At 42.7% G+C, this 27,503-nt stretch overlaps 1 protein-coding gene across 3 annotated transcripts; it reads left to right on the forward strand.

Annotated features, from left to right (window-relative positions):
- The first annotated feature begins 131 nt into the window (after positions 1-131).
- nipbla (NIPBL cohesin loading factor a) lies at positions 132-27,114 on the forward strand. Of its 3 annotated transcripts, none has more exons than XM_068702832.1 (49): positions 132-483; positions 2,120-2,191; positions 3,746-3,895; positions 4,179-4,344; positions 5,008-5,108; positions 5,210-5,321; positions 5,643-5,803; positions 7,035-7,168; positions 7,938-8,028; positions 8,116-8,337; positions 8,516-8,764; positions 8,876-9,621; positions 11,096-11,309; positions 11,433-11,609; positions 12,472-12,645; positions 12,795-12,956; positions 13,041-13,150; positions 13,245-13,331; positions 13,580-13,811; positions 14,152-14,303; positions 14,422-14,502; positions 14,647-14,747; positions 14,971-15,100; positions 15,215-15,297; positions 15,791-15,923; positions 16,333-16,476; positions 16,579-16,665; positions 16,989-17,209; positions 17,327-17,429; positions 17,611-17,709; positions 17,913-18,059; positions 18,817-18,951; positions 19,156-19,254; positions 19,508-19,561; positions 19,661-19,769; positions 19,918-20,048; positions 20,793-20,933; positions 21,292-21,385; positions 21,542-21,696; positions 21,936-22,026; positions 22,241-22,414; positions 22,559-22,749; positions 23,009-23,116; positions 23,290-23,490; positions 23,833-23,979; positions 24,075-24,430; positions 24,569-24,743; positions 25,538-25,735; positions 25,831-27,114. In XM_068702832.1, the coding sequence occupies exons 3-49, from the start codon at positions 3,832-3,834 to the stop codon at positions 26,176-26,178; spliced, it is 7,590 nt and encodes a 2,529-aa protein (XP_068558933.1). In that variant the 5' UTR covers positions 132-483; positions 2,120-2,191; positions 3,746-3,831; the 3' UTR covers positions 26,179-27,114. The 3 variants fall into 3 exon arrangements, with proteins under 3 accessions (XP_068558933.1, XP_068558934.1, XP_068558935.1); XM_068702833.1 differs by having other exon boundaries at positions 8,876-9,051; XM_068702834.1 differs by having other exon boundaries at positions 7,938-8,016; positions 8,876-9,051.
- The last annotated feature ends 389 nt before the right edge of the window (positions 27,115-27,503 follow it).

Genomic DNA, 27,503 nt, shown 5'->3' on the forward strand with positions numbered 1-27,503 from the left:
ACGGTTGTCTTGCAGCGCTATCTAGCGGCTCAAACACGACATGTCGCATGGCATTTTGTTTGGCGCCGATGGAGGGAGTCACTCCTGAGATCTTTGGTCAGTCAGACGGCAGAACTTCCGGTCGGCATTTTGTTCTACGAGAGGAGAGCCTCTTGATGATCGCAACAATCGTCATATTTCTCATTTATTGTCGAAATTGGCTGCACTCATTGTTTATGTCGGCGCAGACCGACTGAAACTCCGACGAACGAATGTTTCCACATGAATGTACGTTGAAACATTCACTCTTGAGTGACGGAAAAAGAACGAATCAGTCCGACCCGGATTATTGTTGATAGCTAGCAAGCTAGCTAACCAGCTAGCTGGCAAGCCAATCGAGTTCCTTCTGGAGGAGCAGAGAGAGAAGAAAGGGGGAGCTAGAGATACGGACACGGACAGAAACCAAGCTAAACATTCCCCTCCCTTTGAACGCAACATCCGAAGGTAAATATAATCACCCGTCTATCTTGATGCAACAAAGTTTTTAAATTGCAATTATTAACAATAACATAAATAAATGCTCTGCTGCACGACCACCTACGGCGTCGTTAATCGTTGACCGGGAGGTAACGGAAGCTAGCGAACTAGCCAGCCGAGCTAGCTAGGTGTGTTTTTGCTCCGCCGAGGCTCACGGCCTCGACTGGATGTCATTTGTCGAGCCCGGGGATTGGGCCGTTGCCACGGAATTAGACTCCGTACCGTTGCTTTTACGTCTACTCACACTAACTCATCGCATTATCCCGAGCTCAGGGGGAATTGACTCGCACGCATCTCCCCTACAAGCGCTTCCTTGTATTAATTTAATAGCAGTCGCTTTATTTGAACGAGGAACAGCGTTAGAAGCTAACCCACAACAGTTGGAGCTAGTTAGCATAACTAGCTATCCATTAAAACACGACTATTGTTGTTAGCGAATGTTAGGCAGCTAGCGTTAATGATCGTAGCTGCTATCGTAAAATGTAACACTAGCTTCGTGGTTATCTCGAAATACCCAGACAGGAAACTTATTGTCAGTGTAATGTTGAGTTTACGCTGGTGGGTTTGTGCGCAAGTAACGTTAGCGGGCTGCAGCTGGCATTTCAGCTAACTAAGATAAACAATTTAATGAATGCTAACGTTAACTATACGTTAGCTAATGTTTGGGTTGTCATTATTTTGTGTTGTTTGGTTGTTAGCGCTGTGCGTTGGTCTGCTGGAGCCTCTGATAGGGCTTCTGTTGGGTTTGGTTACTATCCTGTTTTGAAATGTTATGAGTGACTTAAGTTATGGACTGAGCACACGCTACGTTGCCTCAGCTACAGTTAACGTTACTCAACGCTAACAGTTATCGGAGTTTGGTTGACATGTGGATGTTGGTGGAATCGTATACATGTTGGCTTCTCGGCTACTACAAACACAGTTTGATTGCTCTCTGCAGTTAGCCCGTTTGCAGAATGCGCTCGGTGGCTGTCGGCTGCTGGAGGATGCAGCCCCCCCACTACTGCCGCCACCATCACAGTGCATCTGTTCCTTTGTGCTGCCTCCTGCCTGTCAGTCTCACAGCTGTCAGCCAAGCCCCTGCGTACCGAGGAAGAGCACATCGACTGAGCATGCTATCGTTACAGCTAGCCAATGCAATGTTTACAAAATCCATCTGTTGATCCTCCAACAGTTATGTCATGCAGAAGCTGTTGCACGTATTTACTATACTATGACCTCAACGAGCGGCTTGCACTGAAGTCTGTTAGCAACATTGTATTTACAGATTTGCATGGCATCACTATTCAGCAGAAGTTATTCAACGTGTTGCATTTCCTTAGTTGTCATGCAAAATAATTTCTCATATGGTCAACAGTGCTGCCTACTGTTGCATTCTAGGTTTGAATATTGTGTAGCAGTAATGACATGGTTGTTGCAAATGTGGAATGCTTGCGTGACAGTCAATGATGTGATGCTGTATCTGGCATTATTTTGCTGTTTTGGGTTAGTTTATTAGTTTAACTGCTGTCGACGCAACTTTCTATAAAATGTCCCCCTTAGAAGAATAAAATGCATTTCTATGTCACAAAGTCTGATGCAGGTCCACGTTCTCTTTCAACAGATTGAAGGAGTGGGACTTTTTATCTGAAATGTCAGTGAGTCCACCCGAGACTGCACAGAATTCTTCAAAAAGGTATGATTACAATAGTTTGAGCCATTTTTCATTTTTATTGACTTGTCATTATCAACAACTGAGAATATGAACATGTTTAGGGAGGGTTTGAGGCTCATGTTATCAATGCCTTTCATTTTGACGTCTTAACACATTCCTCATAATTGTGTCGTGGGGAGTAAACACAGAAAACAAGAGAGTTTTGTCCTGGCCTTCTATTGACTTATTGTAGCAACCAGGCTTATCCATGAAGCCTGGGCTGAGATTCGGAAAATTGCCGGTGGCGCTTCCTTCTGCTTTTCTTTGACCTCCTTTGACTACTCTTACTTGAGCGGTCAAGGACACCTAGCAAGAAAAGGTATAAGTCAAATAAAGTACAAGGTAGGGTTGACTACTAATACAGTTTGACAGTACTGTTGATATGAAGTGTAGTAAATAGAGGAATGTTGGTTTTTACCCACACTTGGTATAGTATCTACTTTGTTACCAGGGCCAATCAGAATGTCAAGGCCTATTCACTGGAGTGCATTATCACTGGGGCTGTATATTGTGTATATATCTATACTAGTGGCAGTATGGTGCATGACTGTGATCATGCTTTTTTCCCCCCAACAAAGCCCCTTTCTTATGTTTAACCTAATGAGCCAAACGGTGATGTTAATATTGTGCAGTTGTGTTTACAACTTTTTTCCGTGCAGAGAATGCATTGGTTTCCACTTGATGTTTGTATATTTGATATTTGATATTTGCTATGAAGGGGAAGCTATGTAAAGTAATCTGACATGATATTTAAATGACTCATAATAAGCATCAGTCAGTAAACTGAGGCTGAACTATGACTTACTTTACAGATTGGAACCAGAATAGCAAGCGTTTTAATACTTTATTCATCGGTTCATTGCACTGGGATAGTTCATCGTTGATTTGTCGCCGCTTATAGCGTATGCCGGTATAATAACAACATGATCGAGCAGCAGGATGGTCTAATAGTCTAAGACCTGGATTCAATCCTCTGTTTGTTTTGATCTGTTGTACTTGATTAAGACACCTAACCTGCTCTCATGTTAGTGGCATGACATTTCTGATCCTGTGTCCCTGCTATCACCTAAGCAGAGAGCACTGAGGGACCCGCCCCCCTTTATGGATTAGTACCGTATATAAATAATACTAGATATATGAATGAAAAGGATGGGATCCACGACAGTTTATTTTGATTGACTAGATCTAATGAGACACATTTATTTGTGGCTTACAGATGATGCTGTCGGTACCATTTCTCCCTCACACGATATATTCTCAGCATCAGGGCAGACATAGCCGTATTTATGCTGCACATAGTTGTTCACTGCATTTGATTCCATGTTTTTTAATGAGTCTGAATCTGATGAATTGACTATTTTATTGTTTTCACTTGTTTTTCACTTGTTATCCCTTCTTTTTTCTGTCTCTACTCATTCTGTAAATCTTTTTCTCTTCCCCTTACTCTTTCCCTCTTTCTTCTTCTTTCTCCTGCCTTCACTCATGTTGTTTTTTTTGTCTTTCTCTCTCTCTCTGACTAACCTTACTCTCTCCTAGGAGTCAGGAGATGTGAGGACGGGTGTCGTTCATCGACCCCCTGATCTACCTGTGTATCAACACACTCCCCCACCCTCACCTTCAGCATGAATGGGGATATGCCTCATGTTCCCATCACCACTCTCGCTGGGATCGCTAGCCTCACAGACTGTGAGTGACACACAGCCGTTCTCCAAACTCACTAGCACAGATTCTGTTGCGTGTCCTCTTCCAGTGTAAATTGCCAATCTGAAATATTAACAGATGTAAATTTGCAATTGTGAGAGTATATTCTGTCTCTTGCCTTGTTTTTGTTCTTGTTTTGTTTTCCTTCTCTCTACTTTTCCACAACCACGTGTCCTCTATTGCTGATGCTTGTTTCTCACCCTGTCTGTCATTTCTCTACCTCCCCGTCTCTATACTTTCCGTCATCTATCTCTTCTTGTGTCTTCAGTGTTGAACCAGCTGCCCCTCCCTTCCCCTCTCCCGGCCACCACCACTAAGAGCCTCCTATACAATGGGAGGATCGCAGAGGAAGTTACCTGCCTACTGGGCTGCCGGGATGAGAATCTGGCCTCCCAGCTGGCCCATGGCCTCAATCAGGTCTCCACAGAGCACATGTGAGTTCATACGTGAAAGTGTGTATATGGCCGCGTTGTGTCCTATACAGAGAGCTTAGGGTGTCACATAACTTGACTTTACAAATGATCATAAGAACGGGTAACAACAGAAGAGATGCCACTGTTGACTATAGAAATGAAGTGATTTAGCTGCAGACAAACATGACATTTTTTATATTTAAAAGTCAAGAACTTTGTATTCAAGTTTTAAAAAAGTTTCTTCATTTATCTTGAAAGGTGCTACTTTGGTTTCATGCACAAACTTAGACAAAATCAAATTTAGTGCTTATTACTGAGGCCATATTTTTATTCTGTTATTTGTCATCTTATATTGCGGTATTGATGTTTATTCATATGAAACCACTGAAGTATACCCGACAAACCAAATCAATTTAAGTCATTCCGAAGATTCTGTAAATCCAATTTAGCTATGAAGACGCTCTGCTCATTGATTTTCAACAATTTCGTTCAATTTACCAATCCTACATTGTAGGCTACATGGTCATATATATGTGAAATGCAATTCATATTTGCATTCATACATGTTTAGAGCTTTAAGCATTCTTCACTTTTGTCTATTTCTACATATTGCTATGAGTAATGCTGCCCACTTGTCTTACTCGCACGCTTTAGTAACTTGACTGAACTTATTTGTGTTTCCAGAGAGCTGAAGGACAACCTGGGTAGCGATGAGCCAGAGGGAGATGCACCACTGCTGCTGCAGACCATGCTGGCCAGGAACCCCGGCATCTTCAGGGAGAAAAGTATGGAGATAACTACCTGTTGCACATTATGGCAGGAAAGCATACAATCCTAAAGACATTTATAAACAAATATACTGTTTATTTTTTTCATTTCTGAACAGATGTTATGCAGCAGCCAATGGTACCAACGTATAAGATCACTCAAAATTCCTTGCATAGCCCGTCCCAGCCTGCAAACTTCCAGCCGGCTGCAATGTCTCCAAATCCACCGAGGTGAGTCAGGCTGCAAAATTCAGCAGACCCTAATGTACCTTTACTAAAAACTGTGACCATGTAAGTGTTCTGAACACATTTCCTCTTTTTAATTGTCATCTACATCCCAGTTGCATCACAACATTTTCATTGATTATTTGCTTTATGTATAAGTAGTGTCATTGATTAATTGATAGATAATACAATTATATTATTATTATTATTATTAGTTTTATATATATATAGTTATATTATTAGTTATTTTACTGTTGTTGGCATGCTACTTCCTTCTACATGCTTGCTCACTTTCTTTCTCCCTGTTCTCTCCTCCACTTTGTCCAGTCGGTTTGTGGCTCCCCAGACTGGTTCCAGTAGTCGGTACATGGGCCAGAACAGTCCAGTACCGAGCCCCTACACCCCCCAAAGCCCCGCCCCCGGTTACATACAGCAGTACCCCCATCAACAACCACCCAGCTATAACCAACACCAACAGATACAACAAGGTGACAGTATACGTGTGTGTTGCAGGTTCATGTGTATGCATCAGGGGGCCTTTGTTGAAGTGTGTGTGTGTGTGTGTGTGTGTGTGTGTGTGTGTGTGTGTGTGTGTGTGTGTGTGTGTGTGTGTGTGTGTGTGTGTGTGTGTGTGTGTGTGTCTGTCTGTGTGATGTACATGATCTGTATGATTCATTGAAAGACATCGGCACAATTCCAGATGTGCATGTGAGGTAAACATGGTAGCAGCATGGCATTAGACATCAACTTCAAAAGGTAGAGGTTTTTATAGTGTCTCCTAAGCTGGTCCATATATAGCCAAATATCACCTTTTAGTAAGGTTTTGTGTGACGAACCCTGGTGACCCCCATAAAGTTTGCTTTCTGGCATGACGTCATCTAGGTTTTATTGTAATGGAAAGCAGATTTAAATCTGTCAGAAAGCCAAACTTCAAAACAAAATTCTTGACTTTTATCTTTGCAAATGTTTTGTTGGTTGCCTGTTATTAGCAGCTGAGGATTTTCTGGATAATGTTGTGGACAAAATTCCGTTCCTTCCTTGTTAAGCTACTGTAAGTGTGAACTGAACACTTCCTTCAGGTGTCGCCTCTTTGCTTTTTTTTTTAGATTTCCGTCTCTAATGATTCAGATGTTTAACCTGTAAAAATACAGATCATATGTTGTGGGTTTACGCAACAGGACGAGTTCTGGCTAGACAATTCATGCCCTCCAAACATGAATAGAATTTTCAATTGATTTCACAACAACTGTGACAGTTGTGACTCCTACAAGTGCCTCTCAATTACAAGTTTAATTGTTTGAAACGTCTGCTCTGGGGATTTAATCTTCCCACTTCACCGGTAAAATATTTGACCAATAACAGGAAGTACAGGTTTGTTTCAACAATGTAGTGATTAACAGGCGTCTGCTTCTCAAATAAGTTTTCTTCTAAGAGCCTAAATAAGTTAGCATTTTACACACAACAATGTTCACGATGTATGCAACCTGTACATTCAGTTCCATCAGTGGTTCAAATTGTAGGGATTTGCGTACTACTTTTTGGGTTTAATAAAACCTCTCTGACTCCTGAAGCCACATGCATGCAGTTAAACCTTTTTGCTGTATTTTACCGCTCTTCTTAAATTTTGAAGAGAAGATGTTTTTCTGTCATGATCAACAATGTTATAATTGCCTCACTCATGGATCACTAACAAAAGGACCTCTTTTGTGTCTTTTGCAGTGTCTGTGGCCAGTCCCATGGTTCCAGGTGGCATACGAAATATCCATGAGGGCAAAGTATCGGGGCAGATGGCCAACGCTGCCAACCACCACTCAGAGGACTACATGAACATTGTACACCGGCTGAGCAATGAGGTATAACTGACAAAGTCCAAAATGAGTACATTATCAGTTCACTACTCGAGGCATACCGTTATGAACAAACATCAAAGTTTGGTGTTGAATAATGCTATTTTTAGACATTATCTTTGAGGTTTGGAACATTTGTAATGTGAAAAAAAAAATGTTCTACATTCATCAGACCGACAAAGAATTAATGATTTTAAGGAGCGGTTATGCTAACCAACCAGGCACAATGGTTTCTGAATAAACCCTGTTGAGCCACATATGTGTGGTTATGTTAGGTTTTAACAACTGTTAAAACTAGGAACGCCACGTCCTCCATTTTTTATGGGTCCATAGATTTATTTCTTTTGGTATTTTCAATTAGCAATTTTCTAAATGGACACTGGTTTTGAGGTGGAATCTTAGTATTTTTCCCCATTATTATTGGTATTATTAATGTATGTATTCAATTAAATCAACATTATGGTTTTGACTTGCTGTAAAGAATCAGTGCCATGTTCAAATTATTGATTGATTATGAAATCCTTGATGAGAAGATGTCGTCCCCGGGCACCTGTCATGGGCAGTCCACTGCTCCCTGATACAGGGACGGGTCAAATGCAGAGACAAATTTCCCCCCTAACAGGATAAATGTAGTATAATTTAAAAAAAGCTTTATTTGGGACAATTTGCCAAAAGTTTGACTTTCCGTCAAAAGTTTTTTGATATTTTTGGTTGAAAGTCCAGTGTAAAGCGGATACCTGGTAGATTACATCTGTCTTTTCTGTGTGTTGTCCAGGAGGGAGACTCCACCATGAGGAATCCTTCGTTCTCTCTGAGGTCTCCACAGTCCGGCTGCTCCCCAGCAGGGAGTGAAGGTACACCCAAACGTAAGGACACTGGAAGAGGGAAGGAGACGCTACCGTGCCGTTAGGAGGGTAACTTTAACTCTCTTTGGTGTTGCTTCTTCTTTACAGCAGGTTCTCGTCCCCCGCTGATTCTGCAGTCGCCCCCTCCCTACGCGCCCTCACCGAGGGAGGGAGGACCTGTCCAGAACCAGCAGCTCCAGCAAAGGAAGAAGGGCCCCGCAGTGAAGGAGGAGAAAGATTTGTACGACATCGTGAGCTCTCCAAACAAGGACTCTACAAAACTCACCCTCAAGTTGTCCAGGGTCAAGTCAAATGAGTCCGATACCCCAGGTAAGGAAGGAAGGCACCATCTGAGCTGGATCCCCATGTTTTTGTTATGTGGTTTCCTGCATCTCCATTTTCAAGCGTTTACAGCATTTTAATAACTTGGCTGTACTAAAAGGAGGTAAGACTATTTACAGCCCTTTTTAAATGCAACCCTGTAAACGTGTTTTTGTTAATATCTCAGGTGATGCTCTGCCGGGAATGGACGAGAACTCTGACAATATGGAGACAGAACTGGGCTTTCAGCAGGTGCCTGTTCTCCAGCAGAATCTAGCTCGGATGCAACAACAGCAGCAGCAAGCTTGTGGTGCCAGTGGTCTCCAGCCTCCCAGTTCCCCGTACGACGAGGCAGAGCTGGATGCCCTCGCTGAAATTGAAAGGATAGAACGAGAGGCGGCGAGTGAGAAGTGCTCCAAGGAGGTTCAAGATAAAGGTGTGTAGAATATCATAAACATGGCTATATGGATACAAGCTGAACAAATAGCTGTGAAGAACTTAAGAGGTTGTACAAGTTTGCTTGATCTTCATCGCTTTCTCTTTACAGACAAGCCACTGAAGAAGAGAAAACAGGACTCCTTTCCCCTGGAGCCCGGCGCAGGGGGACCCGGTGGCCCCACAGGTGCCCCAGGCAGCGGATCAACAGGAGGGGGCAATGCTGGCAAACTGACCCCGCAAGAGGCCACCGCAGCTGGGAACGGTGCCAGCCGCCCTCCCCTCATGGTGAGCATCGACCTCCAGCAGGCAGGCCGAGCTGACGGCCAGCTCGACCCCTGTCTGGCTGCCCCTATTCCAGCCCTTGAGGCCCAACGCTGGCCTGAAGAACCAGCTAGTGGGCCGGCTGCAGTGGAGGGTTCTGACACGGCTTTGCGGTTGAAGCCAGACGGGCGGCCGGAAGTCATCAAGAACAGGGTCGATAAACATGACGGCAGGAGAGATGGTCGGGAGTCGTCGAAGCACCGACACGATGACAAGTCCTCCGACAGACGGGGAGACATGCCCAAGTCATCAAACCGGGGGGAACACGGACGAGACAGGGACCGAGAATCTGACAGAGATAGGAGGCATCGGAGCGAGACAGGTGGTCGAGACCGACGCTCGCCTGATTCGCGCTGTCGAAGTGACAGAGATAGGTACCGGGCTTCTTCCACCGGGGAGCCTGGTCGGAGCGGCAATAGGCACGATGGTTCCAAACCGGCGTCGTCTGCCTCTGGTGCTAAACTTCCAGATTCTTTCCCTGCTCAGCTCCTTGGAGGGCATAGTGGCGCACTGAAGAACTTCCAGATCCCTAAGGTGATCTGGGCTGACCCAAACCAAATGTCTACCCACCTACCTAGTCATTCAACTTTCACTGCCTGCAATCTCAAAAACAAATCACACCACTGTTCACTCTCGTTTGCGTCTTTGTTTTCCCATTTGTCAGCCTTTTTGTTTATTCCTGGGATAAAACTCTGTAAATACATTAACCCACACCGAACCGTCTGCCTAAAGTGGAAGACTTTATTCATTTGTTAGTCCGGTGTGTAAACAAAAGCAAGTACCTTTTAAAGAAATGCTCCAATACTGTTTCTCAGAGGTTTCGTGTGGGTAAATGTCGACTTAAAATCATCCACTGTCCGTATCATGCAGCCATACAAATCTGGACTGAAAAAAAGCTAATTTTCTTTTTACAATTTAGCTTCTATTTGTTTCATCCTTTCTTACATCTTCTGTCAATGCAGTGCTGAGAGATGCAACCCCCAGCCACACGCTCATTTTTAAATATGGTCGTTTTTGTGTGTTTGTTTACAAAAAAAGCAGACGCAGTGTCGCATACAACCGCTTCTTTTGTGCTACTAGAAAGAATCCGTTGAATCCAGTAAACAAACGACATGGATGAAATGGTTAAGAGTCGTCCTGGCAGGAAACCAGCTCTGCAGCTGCTGAAGGATACAAACGTAGTTCAAACTGATCTGTTACAAGGCCACTGGCAGATGTCAGGAAGATGAAGTGGGATCACAGTATCGATCTTCATCGTCTCGTTAGAGCTGCACTCTATTCTTCTCAGTAGAGCTAAGCAATGCTTTGATTTTATTGTTCATTTACGATGTATGTTAGTCACTGCTAGCGTTTGCAGTGGGAAGCAGTGTTTCGCATTGGCTAATGAGTTATGGCTTCCCTGTGGGGGAACTGGTTGGATTGAATCATAGTCTGAGAAATTTACCCAAGAACATTGTGCTTATGATAAATGGAAATTAATACTTGACGAAGTGAATCAACAGACTGTCTCTTAATTTCTTACAGTCGCGTTGGGTAATGCTCGCCATTAACAAATTAAATTTGTTCAGCCAGGTAGGAATGATTGGATATTGCACAGCGCTGATTTTATGAGTGAGAATCTCAATGTGAAAAAATGTTGACGAGTGGAAACATTCACAAACAAAATCTCCTGTTTTGGCCCATCGCCCCTAGTTGCTGGGAGATGTTGCTGCCTTGGCACTGCATTGATGACGATGTACCATGTATTGATTGACCATCACTCATCCAGTTTAAGACAACAGCGTGGAAAACGGTGGATTGTTCCTTGGTGTCAAACCTACACTGGAAATCAACATCAACATCATATTTAGCTCATGTCAATCACTTTGATCTATTATTTACATTTTATTATCTTATATGATTTTCTTTGCCAAAATATTTTATGTGTGAATTTTGAACCTCAAACGTTACAATTGCAGAGGCCTTTTCTGACTCCTGTTTTTGTTTTTTTGTTTCTTTTTTCCTTCAGATCAAACGTGATAAGGATGGTGGTGGATCGAATGAAAGTCAAATGTGGGGACAGCCCAAAGTTAAACTGGAGAGGCTTGGTTTGGTGCAGGACTTTGAGAAGAGGCCCAAGCCTGTAGTGGTCCTGAAAAAGCTCTCTGTGGACCAGATCCAGAGGATCATCCGACACAGCAAGTCTGGAAAGAACCGGATCTCTTCAGGGAGGTCCAGCAAAAGTAAGAACAAGAAGCTGTTCAACTGCAAGTAGTTTTACTCTCTATCTACATTTTACCATTCATTTAAATAAGAAAACAATTCCTTTTTTTTGTTAATAACTTGAAAATGTTTTTAATTTTCAGGTGGTATGGACCCGGCAGTTCTGAAGGAGCTTCCACCAGAGCTGCTGGCAGAGATCGAGTCATCCATGCCCCTGTGCGAAAGGGTGAAGGTGAACAAGAGGAAACGAAGCACTGTAAACGAGAAGCCCAAATATGCTGAGGTCAGCTCGGATGAAGACTATGACGCCAATGGAGAGTGTGAGTAAAATGATTTGATTCTCGTCAGTTCTCGCTGCTCGTCTTTTCTCAAGGTTTGGTCATTTTTTAATTCTTAAAATGTAATGAACCTAAATGATCCGAACATTTCGACATAGAAATACTTTTATATTTTAATTAGGGCTGGGCAAGTTAACGTGTTATTATCGCGTTAACGTGTGCGTGTGGGAGAAGTATAGATAAACAAAAGCAAGACAAGCTAACAAATGCCATAGTGAAGTGGATAGCTACGAACTGCAGGTTTACTCCATTAGTATTGTGGAAGATGTCGGTCTAAGGAACGTTCTTAGGATCGCATCGAATGACGGCACGTATGAGCCTCCCTCAAGACGCACCATCATAAGAAGAATATACGAGTTGTATGAGAAGGAGAGGACTACAAAAGCGACGGCGTTACAACGTGCACCAGCTGTTGCTCTCACTGGAGACTACTGGACATCGCTGGGTAACCATAATCACCTCAGAGTTACAGTGCATTATATTGATGAACAGTGGGAGCTTCATTCACATGCTCTGACGGTCATGAAAACAGAAGACAGACATTTTGATGAAACGTGTGCGGAACAGTTTATTCATTTTGCACAGCAGTGGAACGTTTCAAATACAGTCAGCACACTTAGCACAGATAGTGCAAGAAATATGATCGCTGCTGCGAGACATCTGCCTTTACAATGCGATTAATCGCAGTTAATCTCAGGAAGTCATGCGATTCAAAATTGTAATTGTTGCCCAGCACTAATTTTAATTAATGAATTAATACATTGTAACGTGTTAGTGTACTTTGGTATACCTTTTATTTTTTAGAGATTTTAGGACCTGATTTCCTTATGCCTAATCTCTACAGCTGCAAAGAAGCGCCAGCGCCGAGACAAAGACAGGTCCTGGGATGTGGAAGAAAGAGATCGCCGGGGTTCCGGGGAACATCGGAAAAGTGGGAACCGGGACGGCAGACGGGGCTCAGGGAGCCGCTACCGAGACTCCTCCGATGAACATTCACCGCCACCCAGCATGACTGAAAGTCTGTATTCAAGTCATCTGTCACCCCATATCCAATTATGATCTTTTTAACTTTTGTGTGTGACATTGATTTATAATAATAAACTTGTGGAGACACAATAAAAACAAAGCAAGAAGCAAAAAAATTAAGATGAAATTTCTCTTGCTCAGTTGCCAGAAAAATGAAGGAGAAGCAGAAGCAGAAGAAACGGAAAGCATATGAACCCAAGCTCACCCACGAAGAGCTGATGGACTCGTCCACATTCAAGAGGTTCTTAACGAGCATCGACAACATTCTGGAGAATCTGGAGGATGTGGATTTCACTGCCATGGGTAAATATAAGGGTCGACTTTTTGAAAATCCAAATGCAGAAATCTCACAGTCCTTAATTGTGCTTTTGTTTTTGTGTTTTTCAGCAGCGGCAGATGATGATGAGATACCTCAAGAGTTTCTGCTTGGTAAACACCAGTTAAATGAACTGGGCAGCGAGTCCGCCAAGATAAAGGCCATGGGCATCTCCAGCAGGGTACTGTATATAGTGTATTACTATAAAGACTGTTGTTGATGATGTGTGGTGCTGTTTCAGATGGAGGTCTAAGTGACTGTCTCTGTTGTTGTAGATCCCATCAGACAAGCTGGTGAAGCTGCTGAACATACTGGAGAAGAATATCCTGGATGGTTCCAGGCTCTCCACCATGATGACCCATGTGAGATCCCTTCCTGGTTCTGTCTGTGTTGAATATACTTTGTAGTGGTATTTAACTAAGATATGATATTCTGTACTGAAGAAATACAGTACAGAATACAGTATTCACGTTGATTAATACCCACCGCCTGCAAAAATGGGAAATGGATTGTTAAAAATGCTGCAAAAGATTTATTTTCTTGAATAAATAAAAACCTTCAGATATTAGTTTATTTCTGTAATTTCATTCACATTCCTTTCTAACCTCAGGACCACGATGCTGAAGATGAGGAGAAGCTTTGGAGAGACCTCATAATGGAGAGAGTCACAAAGTCAGCAGACGCCTGTCTGACAGCTCTTAACATCATGACCTCAGTGCACATGCCGAAGGCTGTCTACATAGAAGACGTCATCGAGAGGGTGCTGCAATACACCAAGTTCCATCTACAGAACACACTGTATCCACAGTACGACCCGGTCTACAGGGTGGACCCTCATGGAGGTGAGGCTCAAGAAAAAGTGCTTTTGTTTCATTCAAATCTTATATGTGCCAGAGCCTTTGGCATCTGAGTGAAACAACATTGAGGAGTTTTGGAATGTGGTCTATTAATATGTTAGAACCTTCCATCAGTTTTGTTCATAAAACTATCCAAGAACTGCTGCTAAACTCCTCCTGCATGGCAGTATATACATGAAACACAAAACGTATGACCTGTAGCAGAAATGACTATTGTCCTAAACTCTGTTATGATATATTTGTTATGATAGTCATTCAAAGTATTTCTTTTCATGGTCAAAAACACTTTGAAAAGGATTTACAAGGGTTTCTCTTGTCTCTCTAGGTGGCCTGTTAAGCTCCAAGGCAAAGCGTGCAAAGTGCTCCACACACAAGCAGCGTGTGATTGTCATGTTGTACAACAAAGTGTGCGACATCGTCAGCAACATCTCGGAGCTCCTAGAGATCCAGCTTCTCACAGACACCACCATCCTCCAGGTAAACACTGAAAGCACTCGGAAAACAATGTTAGACTGCAGTCATCTGTTTACGAAGTCCAAAAATGTAATTGCAAACCAGATGATGAGTCATGCCTTCTCTTTTTTTTTTTTTTCAGGTTTCTTCGATGGGAATCACTCCGTTCTTCGTGGAGAATGTCAGTGAGCTGCAGCTGTGTGCCATTAAACTAGTTACAGCAGTGAGTCAACGTTTGTTTTTCTTTTTTTTTTTCTTACAGTTAAAAACCTCCCGACTTTGGTGTACATCCCTTAAAATGCATGTTTTTACTGTTCTACCAAACTGAAGGTAGAGACTAACCACCGTTATCATTTTCTGTCTCCAGGTGTTCTCACGTTATGAGAAGCATCGACAGTTGATCTTGGAGGAGATTTTTACCTCTCTGGCCAGACTGCCCACCAGCAAGCGCTCCCTCAGGAATTTCAGGTAATTTGTTTGATATGAATTTACATTTGATTTATGCCCACAAGGTGTTGCAGGGATAAGGCATCGAATAAGAAGCTTTAATTATGTAGAAAAGTAATCGTTGAGGCAGAGGTGAAGATTTCCCAATGTATAAGTCTGTTTCCTACACCACCAATTCCATTGTTTTCCTTGATAATACCCATAATAGTAAGTTACCATGTGTCTTTGCCTCGTGTGTCCTCAGGCTGAACAGCTCAGACCAGGACGGAGAGCCGTTGTACATCCAAATGGTGACGGCTCTGGTGCTGCAGCTGATCCAGTGTGTGGTCCACCTCCCCAGCGACAGAGACATGTTCGACGAGTACGAGAGCAAGGTAGGACAGCGAGCACAACGAACACGCAAGCAAGCAGATGTACAATTTATACAACTAGAGACACACAGACATATCATTTGCTCACAATGTGTCTTTTTTTATTTATTTTTTTAGGTGGATCAAGATGTGTTGATAACCAACTCGTATGAGACCGCAATGAGAACGGCACAAAACTTCCTCTCAGTCTTCCTCAAAAAGTAATTACCGCTCCTGTCTGTACTGCCTTTAAAAAGGCTTTGCACTTCTAACTGCAAAGTTGCATTGTACCAAAGCTGTCATCATTAGTATTTATTAACATGAGCACAGTGCAGACTAATGCACGAGAAAAAGGCTGAAGCATCACTACCTTTTCTCTTTTGCAGCATTACTGCCACAGTTTGTTATGCCCGCTGTAGTCACTGGTGTGCATGTTTTTCCCATGTGCATGCTGGGAATTGCACAAGATGCAAACAATTCATGGACCTACTTGCTCTAAGTCTGTCAAGTACTCAAACACTTCACTATGTCTGGTGGAATTAGTCTGACGGCTTGTTAGGCCTTACACATCAGTTTACTGTTTTCATTTTCTGGTTGCTTTTATTTTCTGAACTCTCGGCCCCCGATTTATTTTTGCTCCCATTAATTCTTTCTCATTTTGCTTTCTGCGGTCTGTTTCCCCCCTTTCTCCTCTTGTCTTCTGCCGTCCTCAAGATGTGGCAGCAAGCAGGCAGAAGAAGATTACCGGCCGTTGTTTGAGAACTTTGTCCAGGACCTGCTCTCGACAGTAAACAAACCAGAGTGGCCTGCTGCAGAGCTGCTGCTCAGTCTGCTCGGTCGACTGCTGGTTAGTATGACGGAGCGCTTTCTTTAAACGGGAAATGCAACTATTTGGGCTTCAGTGATTTCAAGAATAGATGATCCAGATTGATAGCGGGGGACAGATTTACCTTCCTTTGACAAAACGGAACCCTTTTAACATGAGACGTAAGAGGTGGCAATTCTTATTAATTTTAACAATAATTTTGTACTTTTTTGTAACTAGTTTTGGATGTCAGGCATCAACAGAATTACTTTTTGATTTGTGTCAAGTATGTAAATACTTATGGATGCACTAAAGTAGGAAGTTATTCATCTTGAATGCGATGATAAGATTGGTTCTTTCTTATTTTCTTTCTTTTAGGGTTTAAGTAAAAGTCAATCTTGGTCTAAAGTGTAAAACTCTTTCTTTCCCGCTGTGTCTCTGCTCCCATCAGGTACACCAGTTCAGTAATAAGCAGACGGAGATGGCTCTGAGAGTAGCGTCTCTGGACTACCTGGGCACCGTGGCTGCCCGTCTGAGGAAGGACGCCGTCACCAGCAGGATGGACCAGAAATCAATTGATCGAATCCTGCGAGAGGTAGAAGAACAGCTCCACATTCGCTGACCTTGCTGTCTCTTGGACGTAGTTGATGTTTATAGTGGTGAAAATGTATTATGTGATCTCTCTCTGATTCTATAGTCTCAAGGCAGTGATGAGACCCAGCAGCTGCAGAAGGCTCTCCTGGACTACTTGGAGGAGAATGCTGAGACGGATGCATCACTGGTGGTGGGTTTACATTAGACTGCCTGAGGAAGTGGTGACTTTTAACACTGTTGGAGCTTTAGATTCATCACATTTGAGAGTCACGTTGACTTTTAATTTATTACATTAACTGGGCTATGTAACACTGATAAACTAATCATTTTAATTGTTAGCCATGAATTCATCTGCTCAAATTTAGAAATAAATATCTACATTAAAGGCTCACATAACAAATCTGGCTCATAGTATCACTTAATTTAATTTTCGTTTCACTGAATAATTACTCTAAATAACTAATGTTTTCTGAATCCGCTAACTCTGACACCGAGACCTTCGTTGTCCTCTAGTTTGCCAGAAAGTTCTACGTCGCCCAGTGGTTTCGGGACGCCACCACAGAAGCTGAGAAGTCCATGAGGAACCAGAACTCAAAGGATGAGGACTCATCGGACGGACCGCAACATGCCAAGGAGATGGAGACCACCGGGGAAATTATGCAGCGTGCTGAGAAGCGCAAGAAGTTCCTGCGCAACATCATCAAGGCAACGCCGGCTCATTTCGCCACACTGAAGTAAAGATTTCTGATTATCTGAGTAATGCTCTCCATATCACTTACAGTCTCTCTGTGAGGTGATGTGTGATGACTTTATGATCCTATAATGTTCGTCCTCTTTGCCCTTCTCCCCAGAATGAACTCTGACACTGTGGATTATGAGGACTCATGTCTGATTGTGCGTTATTTGGCCTCCATGAGGCCGTTCGCCCAGAGCTTTGATATTTATTTAACACAGGTAAGATTTGATTATCTTTGTTTTCACAAAGATGAAGGACTAGTAGTAGATAGTTGTTCACACAGTATGATGAAGGTGTTATTAGGGTTCACTGGTTTTGTCTGTTCTGTCGACTGTTGAACTGAAAAAGATCCGTTTGTGTAATCAGACTGGTGCATTTATTTATTTATTTATTTTATAGATCTTGCGAGTCCTTGGGGAAAGTGCCATCGCTGTAAGAACTAAAGCCATGAAATGTCTGTCTGAGGTTGTGGCTGTGGACCCCAGCATACTGGCAAGGGTATGTTAGGATCTGTGTTCACAAAGGACACTTTTTTTTTTCACATACTGTACACAATGTATGATCTTAATCTCTGTTCTAGTCACATTTTTGCTCTGTCAAGACTGTTACTTTCTTATTGTGCTTTTCTGTTGTGCATTCAAGTTGTCTTGTAGTCTCTTCGCTACATACTGACGCACTCTTCTCCTCCTCCTCCTCCTCAGTCCGACATGCAGCGCGGTGTCCATGGTCGTTTGATGGACAACTCTACCAGTGTGAGAGAGGCCGCCGTGGAGCTGCTGGGCAAATTTGTGCTCAGCAGACCCCAACTCACTGAGCAGTACTATGACATGCTCATAGAGAGGATACTGGTAGGTAGCTTATTGTAGACTCATTGTGAGCTCTTACAATCCCCGTATGAACTCAATTGATGAGCCTTGTTTACAATAGTGTTACGGTGTGCCGGGCCATCAGAATGTTGAACTACAAGTATCATTGTGCCAGTTGTGCGTGTGTGTTTTTGCGTGTATCAGGGAGAGCTTAAAGTTATTGATGTTGGGCTCGGGCTGAAAAATGGCTGACTCTGTGGTACCGGGGCCGGGCTAGAGCTGGATGTTTGTCCCGTTCAGGGCCCGTAAAGAGCCGGGCCTTTTCTTCTGCTGGGTCACTGAGTTCACATGAAAGCACTTGAAGGATTAACTTTGAAGAAATGTTGCTTAAAAAGGCTCATTTGGATGTTTCAAGTTTGCTTTTGCATGCATAAAATGAAGTAAGAAGCCAGTTTAATGGCAGCATGCAGTCGAGGATCAACGCGAGCATTGTCTTGGCCGTGGTAATATAAGCTATCGATATTGAAATGAAGTACAACCCTCCAAGCTTTGTGCTCTTTCTTTGCACTCCACATCTGAAAGGTGAACACATTGAAATTGTTGTGCCTGTTGTCATGGAAATGCTCAAGAGGGTTCATGAGAAGTTCACTCTTCATTACAGTCTTCTACTGCCACCTGTTGTCAGAGAAGAGCGATCACACCCCGTGCAGTTGTTTTTATTGTATGTAATGAAAACAAAGGCCTCGTTAATGCTTGCAGAACAAAGCCCTTATGAATAAATTCTCTTTTTGGTGCACAGGACACTGGTATCAGTGTAAGAAAACGGGTGATCAAGATCCTCAGAGACATCTGTCTGGAGCAGCCAACCTTCAGTAAGATTACTGAGATGTGTGTGAGGATGATCCGCAGGGTCAACGATGAGGAAGGCATCAAGGTATGGATCAACTGCACCTTCGCACCTCCACTATTTTAATTGTTTTGAGATCTGACTTCCATTCTTTTATCATTAGTATTCTCTTTATTTATCATGCCCCCTTTTTTAGATACATGTCTCTGGTGCAATAAATTCATCCCAAAACCTTTGACCGATTTGTACAAAGTACAGATGAAAACGAATGACACGTGAACTTGTTTACAGAAACTGGTGAATGAGACATTCCAGAAGTTGTGGTTTACTCCGACTCCAAATCATGACAAGGTGACCATGACCAGAAAGATCCTCAACATCACTGATGTGGTAAGTTTAACTGGCAGGCTGTTGTATCCAATAATACAAAAATTAAAAGGTGAACACTTTCATCAACCTCAAGCCGCGGCCGGAGGCATCGTGTCTTTGGGTTAATTCTCTTGAATGAAGTGATAACATGAAACGATGACGTGGTTTTAAACTACAACTTGACTGGTCAGCGGAGGCATACAGCCACGTAAGTCTGGTTGCCTGATGGTGAAGTTTGGTCAGAGTAAGTTTAATTCTCTCGTCTCTTCTACAGGTCGCAGCGTGTCGAGACACCGGCTATGACTGGTTTGAGCAGCTTCTTTCGAATGTAAATATTAAAAAAGAAAATTATGTCGGGGCTTCACCGGTGGGCAATATATCAATGTTTTAAAATATTTTTAAATGACCATTGTCTCTCTCGCTTTAGCTCCTCAAGTCTGAAGAGGATGCAGCGTACAAGCCAGCCAAAAAGGCCTGTGTTCAGCTAGTCGACAATCTGGTCGAGCACATACTCAAATACGAGGAGTCTCTTGCAGGTTTGTAATTTTATCATTTGACACCAACTTACACTGTGCTGTAATGCAGCAGTAGATTTTGTCTTAAACCGCTGTCTACACTTCATCAATGTTCCATAATAAGTTTGATTTTAAAGTGGAATTAATGTATGTCCTCTTTCCTCTGCAGAGAACAAAGGTGTAAACTCAACACGGCTAGTGGCGTGTATCACCACCTTGTACTTATTCAGCAAGATCAGGGCCCAGCTCATGGTCAAACATGCCATGACCATGCAACCCTACCTGACCACAAAGTGTAACGTAAGTCCTCTCTACCTAATCCATTTAGTTATTGCTTGATTATTAAAAAAATTATGTGTTTAAGGATCCTTTATATCAGTGTGGAGAAATTAACATAAAACCCCTAATCCACAGATTGGATTGAGCAGTGAAAACACTATTTTTGTGAATTTAAGGATTCCCAATCTGCTGCCTGATCTATCAGAGCTTCCTCAGTAGTTACTGTTATGCTGTGTCCCCAGTAGTCACTGTTATGCTGTGTCCCCAGTAGTTACTGTTATGCTGTGTCCCCAGTAGTCACTGTTATGCTGTGTCCCCAGTAGTCACTGTTATGCTGTGTCCCCAGTAGTCACTGTTATGCTGTGTCCCCAGTAGTCACTGTTATGCTGTGTCCCCAGTAGTTACCGTTATGCTGTGTCCCCAGTAGTTACCGTTATGCTGTGTCCCCAGTAGTTACCGTTATGCTGTGTCCCCAGTAGTTACCGTTATGCTGTGTCCCCAGTAGTCACTGTTATGCTGTGTCCCCAGTAGTCACTGTTATGCTGTGTCCCCAGTAGTCACTGTTATGCTGTGTCCTCAGTAGTTACCGTTATGCTGTGTCCCCAGTAGTCACTGTTATGCTGTGTCCCCAGTAGTTACCGTTATGCTGTGTCCCCAGTAGTTACCGTTATGCTGTGTCCCCAGTAGTTACTGTTATGCTGTGTCCCCAGTACTTACTGTTATGCTGTGTCCCCAGTACTTACTGTTATGCTGTGTCCCCTGCAGACTGCCAATGACTTCATGGTCATCTGTAACGTGGCAAAGATCTTGGAGCTTGTGGTTCCTCTGATGGAGCACCCTAGTGAAACTTATCTGGCCACCATTGAAGAAGACCTCATGAAGCTCATCATCAAATACGGCATGACGGTGCGTGCTGGTAGCGTTTTAGAAAATACTTATTGGGTGCAACATTGTAGAGACAAGGTTTGCTCTGTGAAATGTGATCAGTGTTACATTACATTACATTACAGTCATTTAGCAGACGCTTTTATCCAAAGCGACTTACAATTCAGTATCTATCTACACACCGTAGGCGCAGCTACGGGAGCAATTTTTGGGGTTAAGTGTCTTGCTCAAGGACACATTGACATGAGACTAGTAGAGCAGGAGCCGGGGATCGAACTGACGACCCTCTGATTGAAAGGCTTCCCTGCTCTCCACTTAGCCACGGTCACCCCCAGTGTTGTTATAGAGATGACGTGACGTCTTCCTTTCTCTTCTCTAGGTGGTCCAGCACTGTGTGAGCTGTCTTGGAGCTGTTGTCAACAAAGTCACGCACAACTATAAGTTTGTCTGGGCCTGCTTCAACAGATTCTATGGTGAGATATACAGCTAGCACCTCGTATGCACAGTTTTGAGGTTTTAAAGTTGAGCTTTAAAGTGTCACTTTTAACAGAAACATAAAAAAGAATAGGACATACCAATAATCTAGGTCTTCTTAGAAGTAACTTAAAATGTATTATTTCTTTGTTCAGGTGCACTTAACAAGCTGAAGGTTCAGCATCACGAGGATCCCAACAGCACAACGTTGGTAGCAAACAAGCCTTTCCTGCTGCGATCGCTCTTCACTGTGGGGGCCCTGGCTCGCCACTTTGATTTTGACCTGGAGGAGTTCAAGGGCACAAACAAGGTAGGATTGCAGCAGATGTTTCATAATATTCCACCTTTTAAAAGGAAAGATGTGAAAAGCTATGGATTGCAACTGTACGTTCAATTATTATTGTGTTTTGGGCTTTGCTGCTAGAGAGAGTAAAGTCAAATTGGGGAAACTATCTTAGATATCAAATCAAAGCTATTGCTCTGCCACCTTTTATAAGACATAATGTAATCTACACTAACTCACAACTGTGTTCTGTGTGTTGTGCACAGGTTGTTATCAAGGAGAAAGTTCTCGAGCTGCTGATATACTTCACCAAACATGAGGACGAGGAGGTCAAGACCAAAGCCATCATCGGCTTAGGCAAGAACACCATTTTAAATATTATTAGGTTTGACAAATGCAAAGGTCATCATATTTATTGTAAATATTAGTGTTTAGAAAGATTGACAGCTTGGGATGTGGTGTTTCTCTGAGTCCAGCTTTTCATGCCCCAGCAGGTGGCCATGAGGTAGATGGAGATGCGTTGTTTACTTGTTCTCACATGTCTTTGCTGTTTGTTGTTCTCTCCCCTCAGGCTTCCTTGTGATCATGCATCCCAGCCAGATGTTTATGCCGGAGGTGAAGACCTTGTACAACGGCATCCTGGCTGACAGTGCCTCCTCCATCAACCTCAAAATCCAGATCCTCAAAAATCTCCAGACGTACCTTCAGGAGGAAGACACGCGGATGCAGGAAGCAGACAGAGAATGTAAGTGAAGCCGTTGTTGCTGTACTTTAACAGCTGTTTGATTCAGCACTCCAGTGTTAGTTTGTAGTGATTAATAAATTATTTTCTTTTCACACTTTGCCTGTAAAAAGTCGGTGCGACTCATCCTGTTTTGTGTCCCTGCAGGGAAGAAACTGTCCAAGCAGGAGGATCTGAAGGAGATGGGAGACATCTCCTCAGGGATGAGTAGCTCCATCATGCAGCTCTATCTGAAGCAGGTGTTGGAGGCGTTCTTCCACACCCAGTCCAGCGTACGGCACTTTGCTCTCAACGTCATCGCTCTCACACTCAACCAGGGTCTCATCCATCCTGTACAGGTACGAGCCAGAAGCTGTCAAACCACTCCACCTCTAGGAATTGATAAATAATAAAATCCCATTTTAATAACACATATTTGTGGCTCATAGATTTAGGCAATATTTTTGTGTGGGCTAGCATCTTAAATCCTAAAATAACCAAGATCCATTTTTCGTGTACTGTAGTATAGATAAACCTTCATTTCCTTCCATTTAAATAGTTTGATAGGCATAAATATGAACATATGAACGTCACATCTTTTTTGTCCCGTCTGTGCAGTGTGTGCCCTACCTCATTGCAATGGGAACCGACCCGGAGCCCAGCATGAGGAACAAATCTGACCAGCAGCTGGTGGAGATCGACAAGAAGTACACAGGATTCATCCATGTGAGTTGGTGTTCAATTCCAACGTAGCCTTTCAGCTCTCCCCTCCAGTACTGCGACACAAACTTCAGTGTTATTATTTTATTGGCACAAATTGTCACGGCAGCAGCCGTCTCAACCGTTCTCTGACACGCTGAGTGTTTGTAACACTTTTCTTTCAACATATTCTTTCACAGATGAAGGCAGTGGCTGGGATGAAGATGTCATACAACTTGCAGCAGGCCATCGAGTCGTCTCGTAGGACCATCATAAGGGGTTTCAGACAGGACGAGACACCCTCGGCACAATGCTCCCACCTCTTCTCTATGATCCGGGGGAACCGGCAGCACCGGAGGGCTTTCCTCATCTCACTGCTGAACCTCTTCGATGACAGTTCTGTGAGTAAACCGGCACTCATCTTCACACAGCTTGGCACATCTCATTTTAAAGTGGTATTTCCTCATTAACAACATAAGTGAAAATCTAATTATTTTTTTTAACACATTTGCTAGCAATATGTCTTGGTGAGAAATGTAACAAAATGCGCATGTGTTAAATATGACTCTTGGGGATAGAGACAACACACCTTTAATAAAGAGGTGATAAACACTATTGTGTAGAAAGATGTTCAATCCCATTATTTTACTGGTTTAAATACACAAACACTGCAGTGTGAGTTTGTGTCAGGCACTGACTCTCGATCATGCTTTCCCCCTCTGTTCTTTTCTTTCTTTCTGCAGAAGATGGATGTAAACATGCTGCTGTTTGTAGCAGACAACCTGGCCTGTTTCCCATACCAGAGCCAGGAGGAGCCTCTTTTCATTATGCACCACATAGACATCACCCTGTCTGTCTCTGGCAGCAACTTGTTGCAAACCTTCAAAGAGGTAGGATAGCATGTTGTATGTACATATATGTGTCTGCATCATAGGGCTGAACAAATGTTGGAGTTTTTATTTATTTACTTATTTCTCCTGTGTAGCTTCTTCTAAAGGAGCCGAGGCGTAAGGAGAAGAAGGTAAAGGAGTGGAAGAACACGTCGGATGGAGAGGATGAAGAGGAAAGGATGAACTGCGATTCTCCGAGGAGCGATGGGGAAGAACACAGTGACAATGGCGATGTGGTACGGCGGCCTAAAAAGCCCAGAAAACCCGACCCAGAGAGCTCAGAGTCTGAATCAGATCTGGAGGATTTGGATCTGGAGGACGTGGAAAAAGTAATGAGACTCGTCCCTGACAATCCCACAGGCCTCTTGGACTTTGCTAATGCTGTTCAAGGCATCCTGTTGCTGCTGGTGCTCAAACAGCATCTGAAGAACCAATATGGATTCTCTGACGGGTAAGATCTACGTAATAAAACAAGACATAAATATATCTACATTTTTAAGTGTGGACTAGTTTGACCAGTTTTCAGCCACTTTGGGAATTCCATGACTTCTGTAACTCTTTTTTTTTTTTTTTTTTTTGTCTTCCACAGTAAAATTCAGAAGTACTCTCCGACAGAGTCAGCCAAGGTGTACGATAAGGCAGTGAACAGGAAAAGCACCGTTCTCTTCCACCCACGACAAACCATCGACTTCATCGCCAACAACATGGCTCGCGCCACACTGTCGACAGACGTCAAGAAGCGGATTGTCAGACAGTACCTAGATGTAAGTAATGAAGCTGGATCAGATGTCATTACCAGTGTGGGATGTAGGCCGACATTACAGATTACCAGTTAATCTGATTCTTTGGGGTCTTCTCACCAGTTACTTACATCAGCATTTAAATACAAAGTAATTTCTAATTATCTGAAGAAAGTTAATAGTACACAGTGAAATGTGAAGGAAGTCCAGTATTCATGTTAAATTATGTTTTGACCTATAACCAGGCCCCAGGAGTTTACCTTGAAGCTGGCTGCTTTTATTTTAGGGCTGAACAATATGGTTTATAGATGTTGTCTCAGTATTTTTAGGACATAATGCATATATATATATATATCTCTATCCCTTTCTTCTCTAAATCAATACATCTGTTTGATTTAAACCTTTGATCCGTGAGGTGGTGTACCCTGATTTTGAAATCAGATTAGCCTTTGGAAATGTATTCTTTATTTTATTCAGTTTTACTAATTATTCACAAGTTTCTCTATTATATAGTTTTCAGGTATTAACGGAATCTCCATTCCTTTGATTTAATGAACATTCATTTAGTTTTATTTAGTTATTTATTTATTCATTATTGAATGACTGACTTAATTCTGAAATTGCCAATCATATTCACCGGAAGGTCACTTTTGTTTTGAAAGTATTTCTTGGTCTCTAGTGTGTACAAGTACCACAAAACAAAGTCGTGGCTTGAAGTGGATGCTAGCATCTTCCATTACAGTGTCCATGTATTCTCTAGTGGCTTGAAAAAGTTTACGCTCCTCAAAGTCAGTTTCTCGTCTTTTCACTCCCAACAGTTCAAGGTTCTGATGGAACATCTGGACCCAGACGAGGAGGATGAGGAGGGAGAAGCGTCTGCCAGCGCTAACATCAGAAACAAAGCCATAAGCGCCCTACTGGGAGGCTCTGGCCCCATGTCAGGACCCAGTCCGCGCAATCAGGCGGGTCCGGAGACCGATGACGATTATAGCGACGGCGACGAAAGGACGCCAGGGGTGAGAGAAATTGAAACACTCTTTATTTATAAAATACAATTTAAAGATGTGCGTGAAAATAGTGCAACGTTTTTTTCCTTCTGTCCTCCCTGCAGTCCTCTCGACGGTCAAGGCGAGCAGGTGACTCCATGAACGAGACGGTGGACGCCATGGATGTGATTGCCCTTTCCTGCCCCAAATACAAGGACCGGCCGCAAATAGCTCGAGTCATCCAGAAGACCTCCAATGGATATAGCATCCACTGGATGGCCGGCTCCTACTCGGGGCCATGGGCAGAGGCCAAGAAACGCGATGGCCGCAAACTGGTGCCTTGGGTGGACACTATTAAGGAATCGGACATAATTTACAAGAAGATTGCCTTGACCAGCAACCACAAACTGAGCAACAAAGTAGTACAGACTTTACGCTCACTGTATGCAGCGCGGGAAGGAGGAGCTAGCTAATGGCTCCCGTGTGGTGTTTTTTTTTTTTTTCGTTTCTTTTTCTTCTTTTTTTTTTTGGTCCCCCTTCTCCATTTCTACTTTATCAAAATCCTCCTCTTCCCTGCTCCTGCTCCTCCTCCTCAACCTGCCACCTCCAACAACACAGCCAAACTTCACTGGATTCCTACCCTGCTCCTCTCCTTCCTCATTTTTGTAAGAAAACACGAGAGGGCAAGAATATTTGACACTACATACTTTTACATGAGTTATTCTTGCAAAAATGACACAAAACATAAGACTTATTATATTAGAGGGACTGCTCACGTTTTGTTTGTGTACAAGTGCAGAGGATAGAATCCGGAAGGCATTAAAGGAATAATTCACCCCAATTATCCCTTAAAAAGGCTATCAGAAAAGAGACCTGGAGGGAAATGTTTCGTCAACATTGTTGTGGGAGCTCCTTCGCTGTTGTGCAGCAGATTCTAGTCGCTCATTTCTACTCCCACTGTATCATAGTTTAACACAACAAAAACCTAAAATGTTTATATCTCTGAAGACAAAAAAGCTGTAAAAAAAGAATAAAACCTTAAGTGAATGTTGGAAATTAGTCTTTTTGATGTTCTTATTAAAGTGTTTTTGGAGTTTATTATATACTAGCACCCTGATGGTTTTTTCCTTTTAGCTTTTAGATATTTGAAGGAAAAAGAAGAAAAAAGAAAAAATAAGAATTTTTATTTTTGTTCACTTTTATTTGTCCATGCTGTACAATGGCAGAGTCCTCTGAACATAATTTATTCTATTTCGAACTACGCATGCAGTATATGTGGCCTATTGCAGGAGGATATTTTGTAAATGTAGATTTTGTTGTATTAGGTCACCCTAGTAATAAGACGAAAGGGGATCCATACCCTTTTGGTGGAACAAATACTGCAATAAATTTTCTACTTCTCTTTGTCACTTGTCTGCTCAAAGTGTTAATCTGATCTTTTCATTTGATAAATGAAGAAAAGTCTAGGACCTCTATACTGCTAAAACACAGATGGGCCTGAAAGGAGAGTTGATTGTTTACATATGAGGGAGAGAGCCTTCAAAATGATGTCAGACAACCCTTTTTAATATTTTTGTACATATATTTCCAAACAAACAACCACACGTATAGTCATAATTTGTGGTCTTAATTATTTCAATAGCAATTGGATGTACCATGATTTAAATCAGTCATTTTTTTGGGGGGGTGGTGGTTACTACATTTGCCCTTCAGAGTTTTGCTCGGCCACTATGGAAGTCATCAGTAGCTGCCTGTCTTACTATATTGCTTTATTTTATATTTTTATACCGGCTGCATT

Source organism: Cebidichthys violaceus, unplaced genomic scaffold (genome assembly GCF_023349555.1).
Source record: "Cebidichthys violaceus isolate CVI_PGR_0920_01 unplaced genomic scaffold, fCebVio1.0.p SCAF_9, whole genome shotgun sequence".
NCBI lineage: Eukaryota > Metazoa > Chordata > Actinopteri > Perciformes > Stichaeidae > Cebidichthys > Cebidichthys violaceus.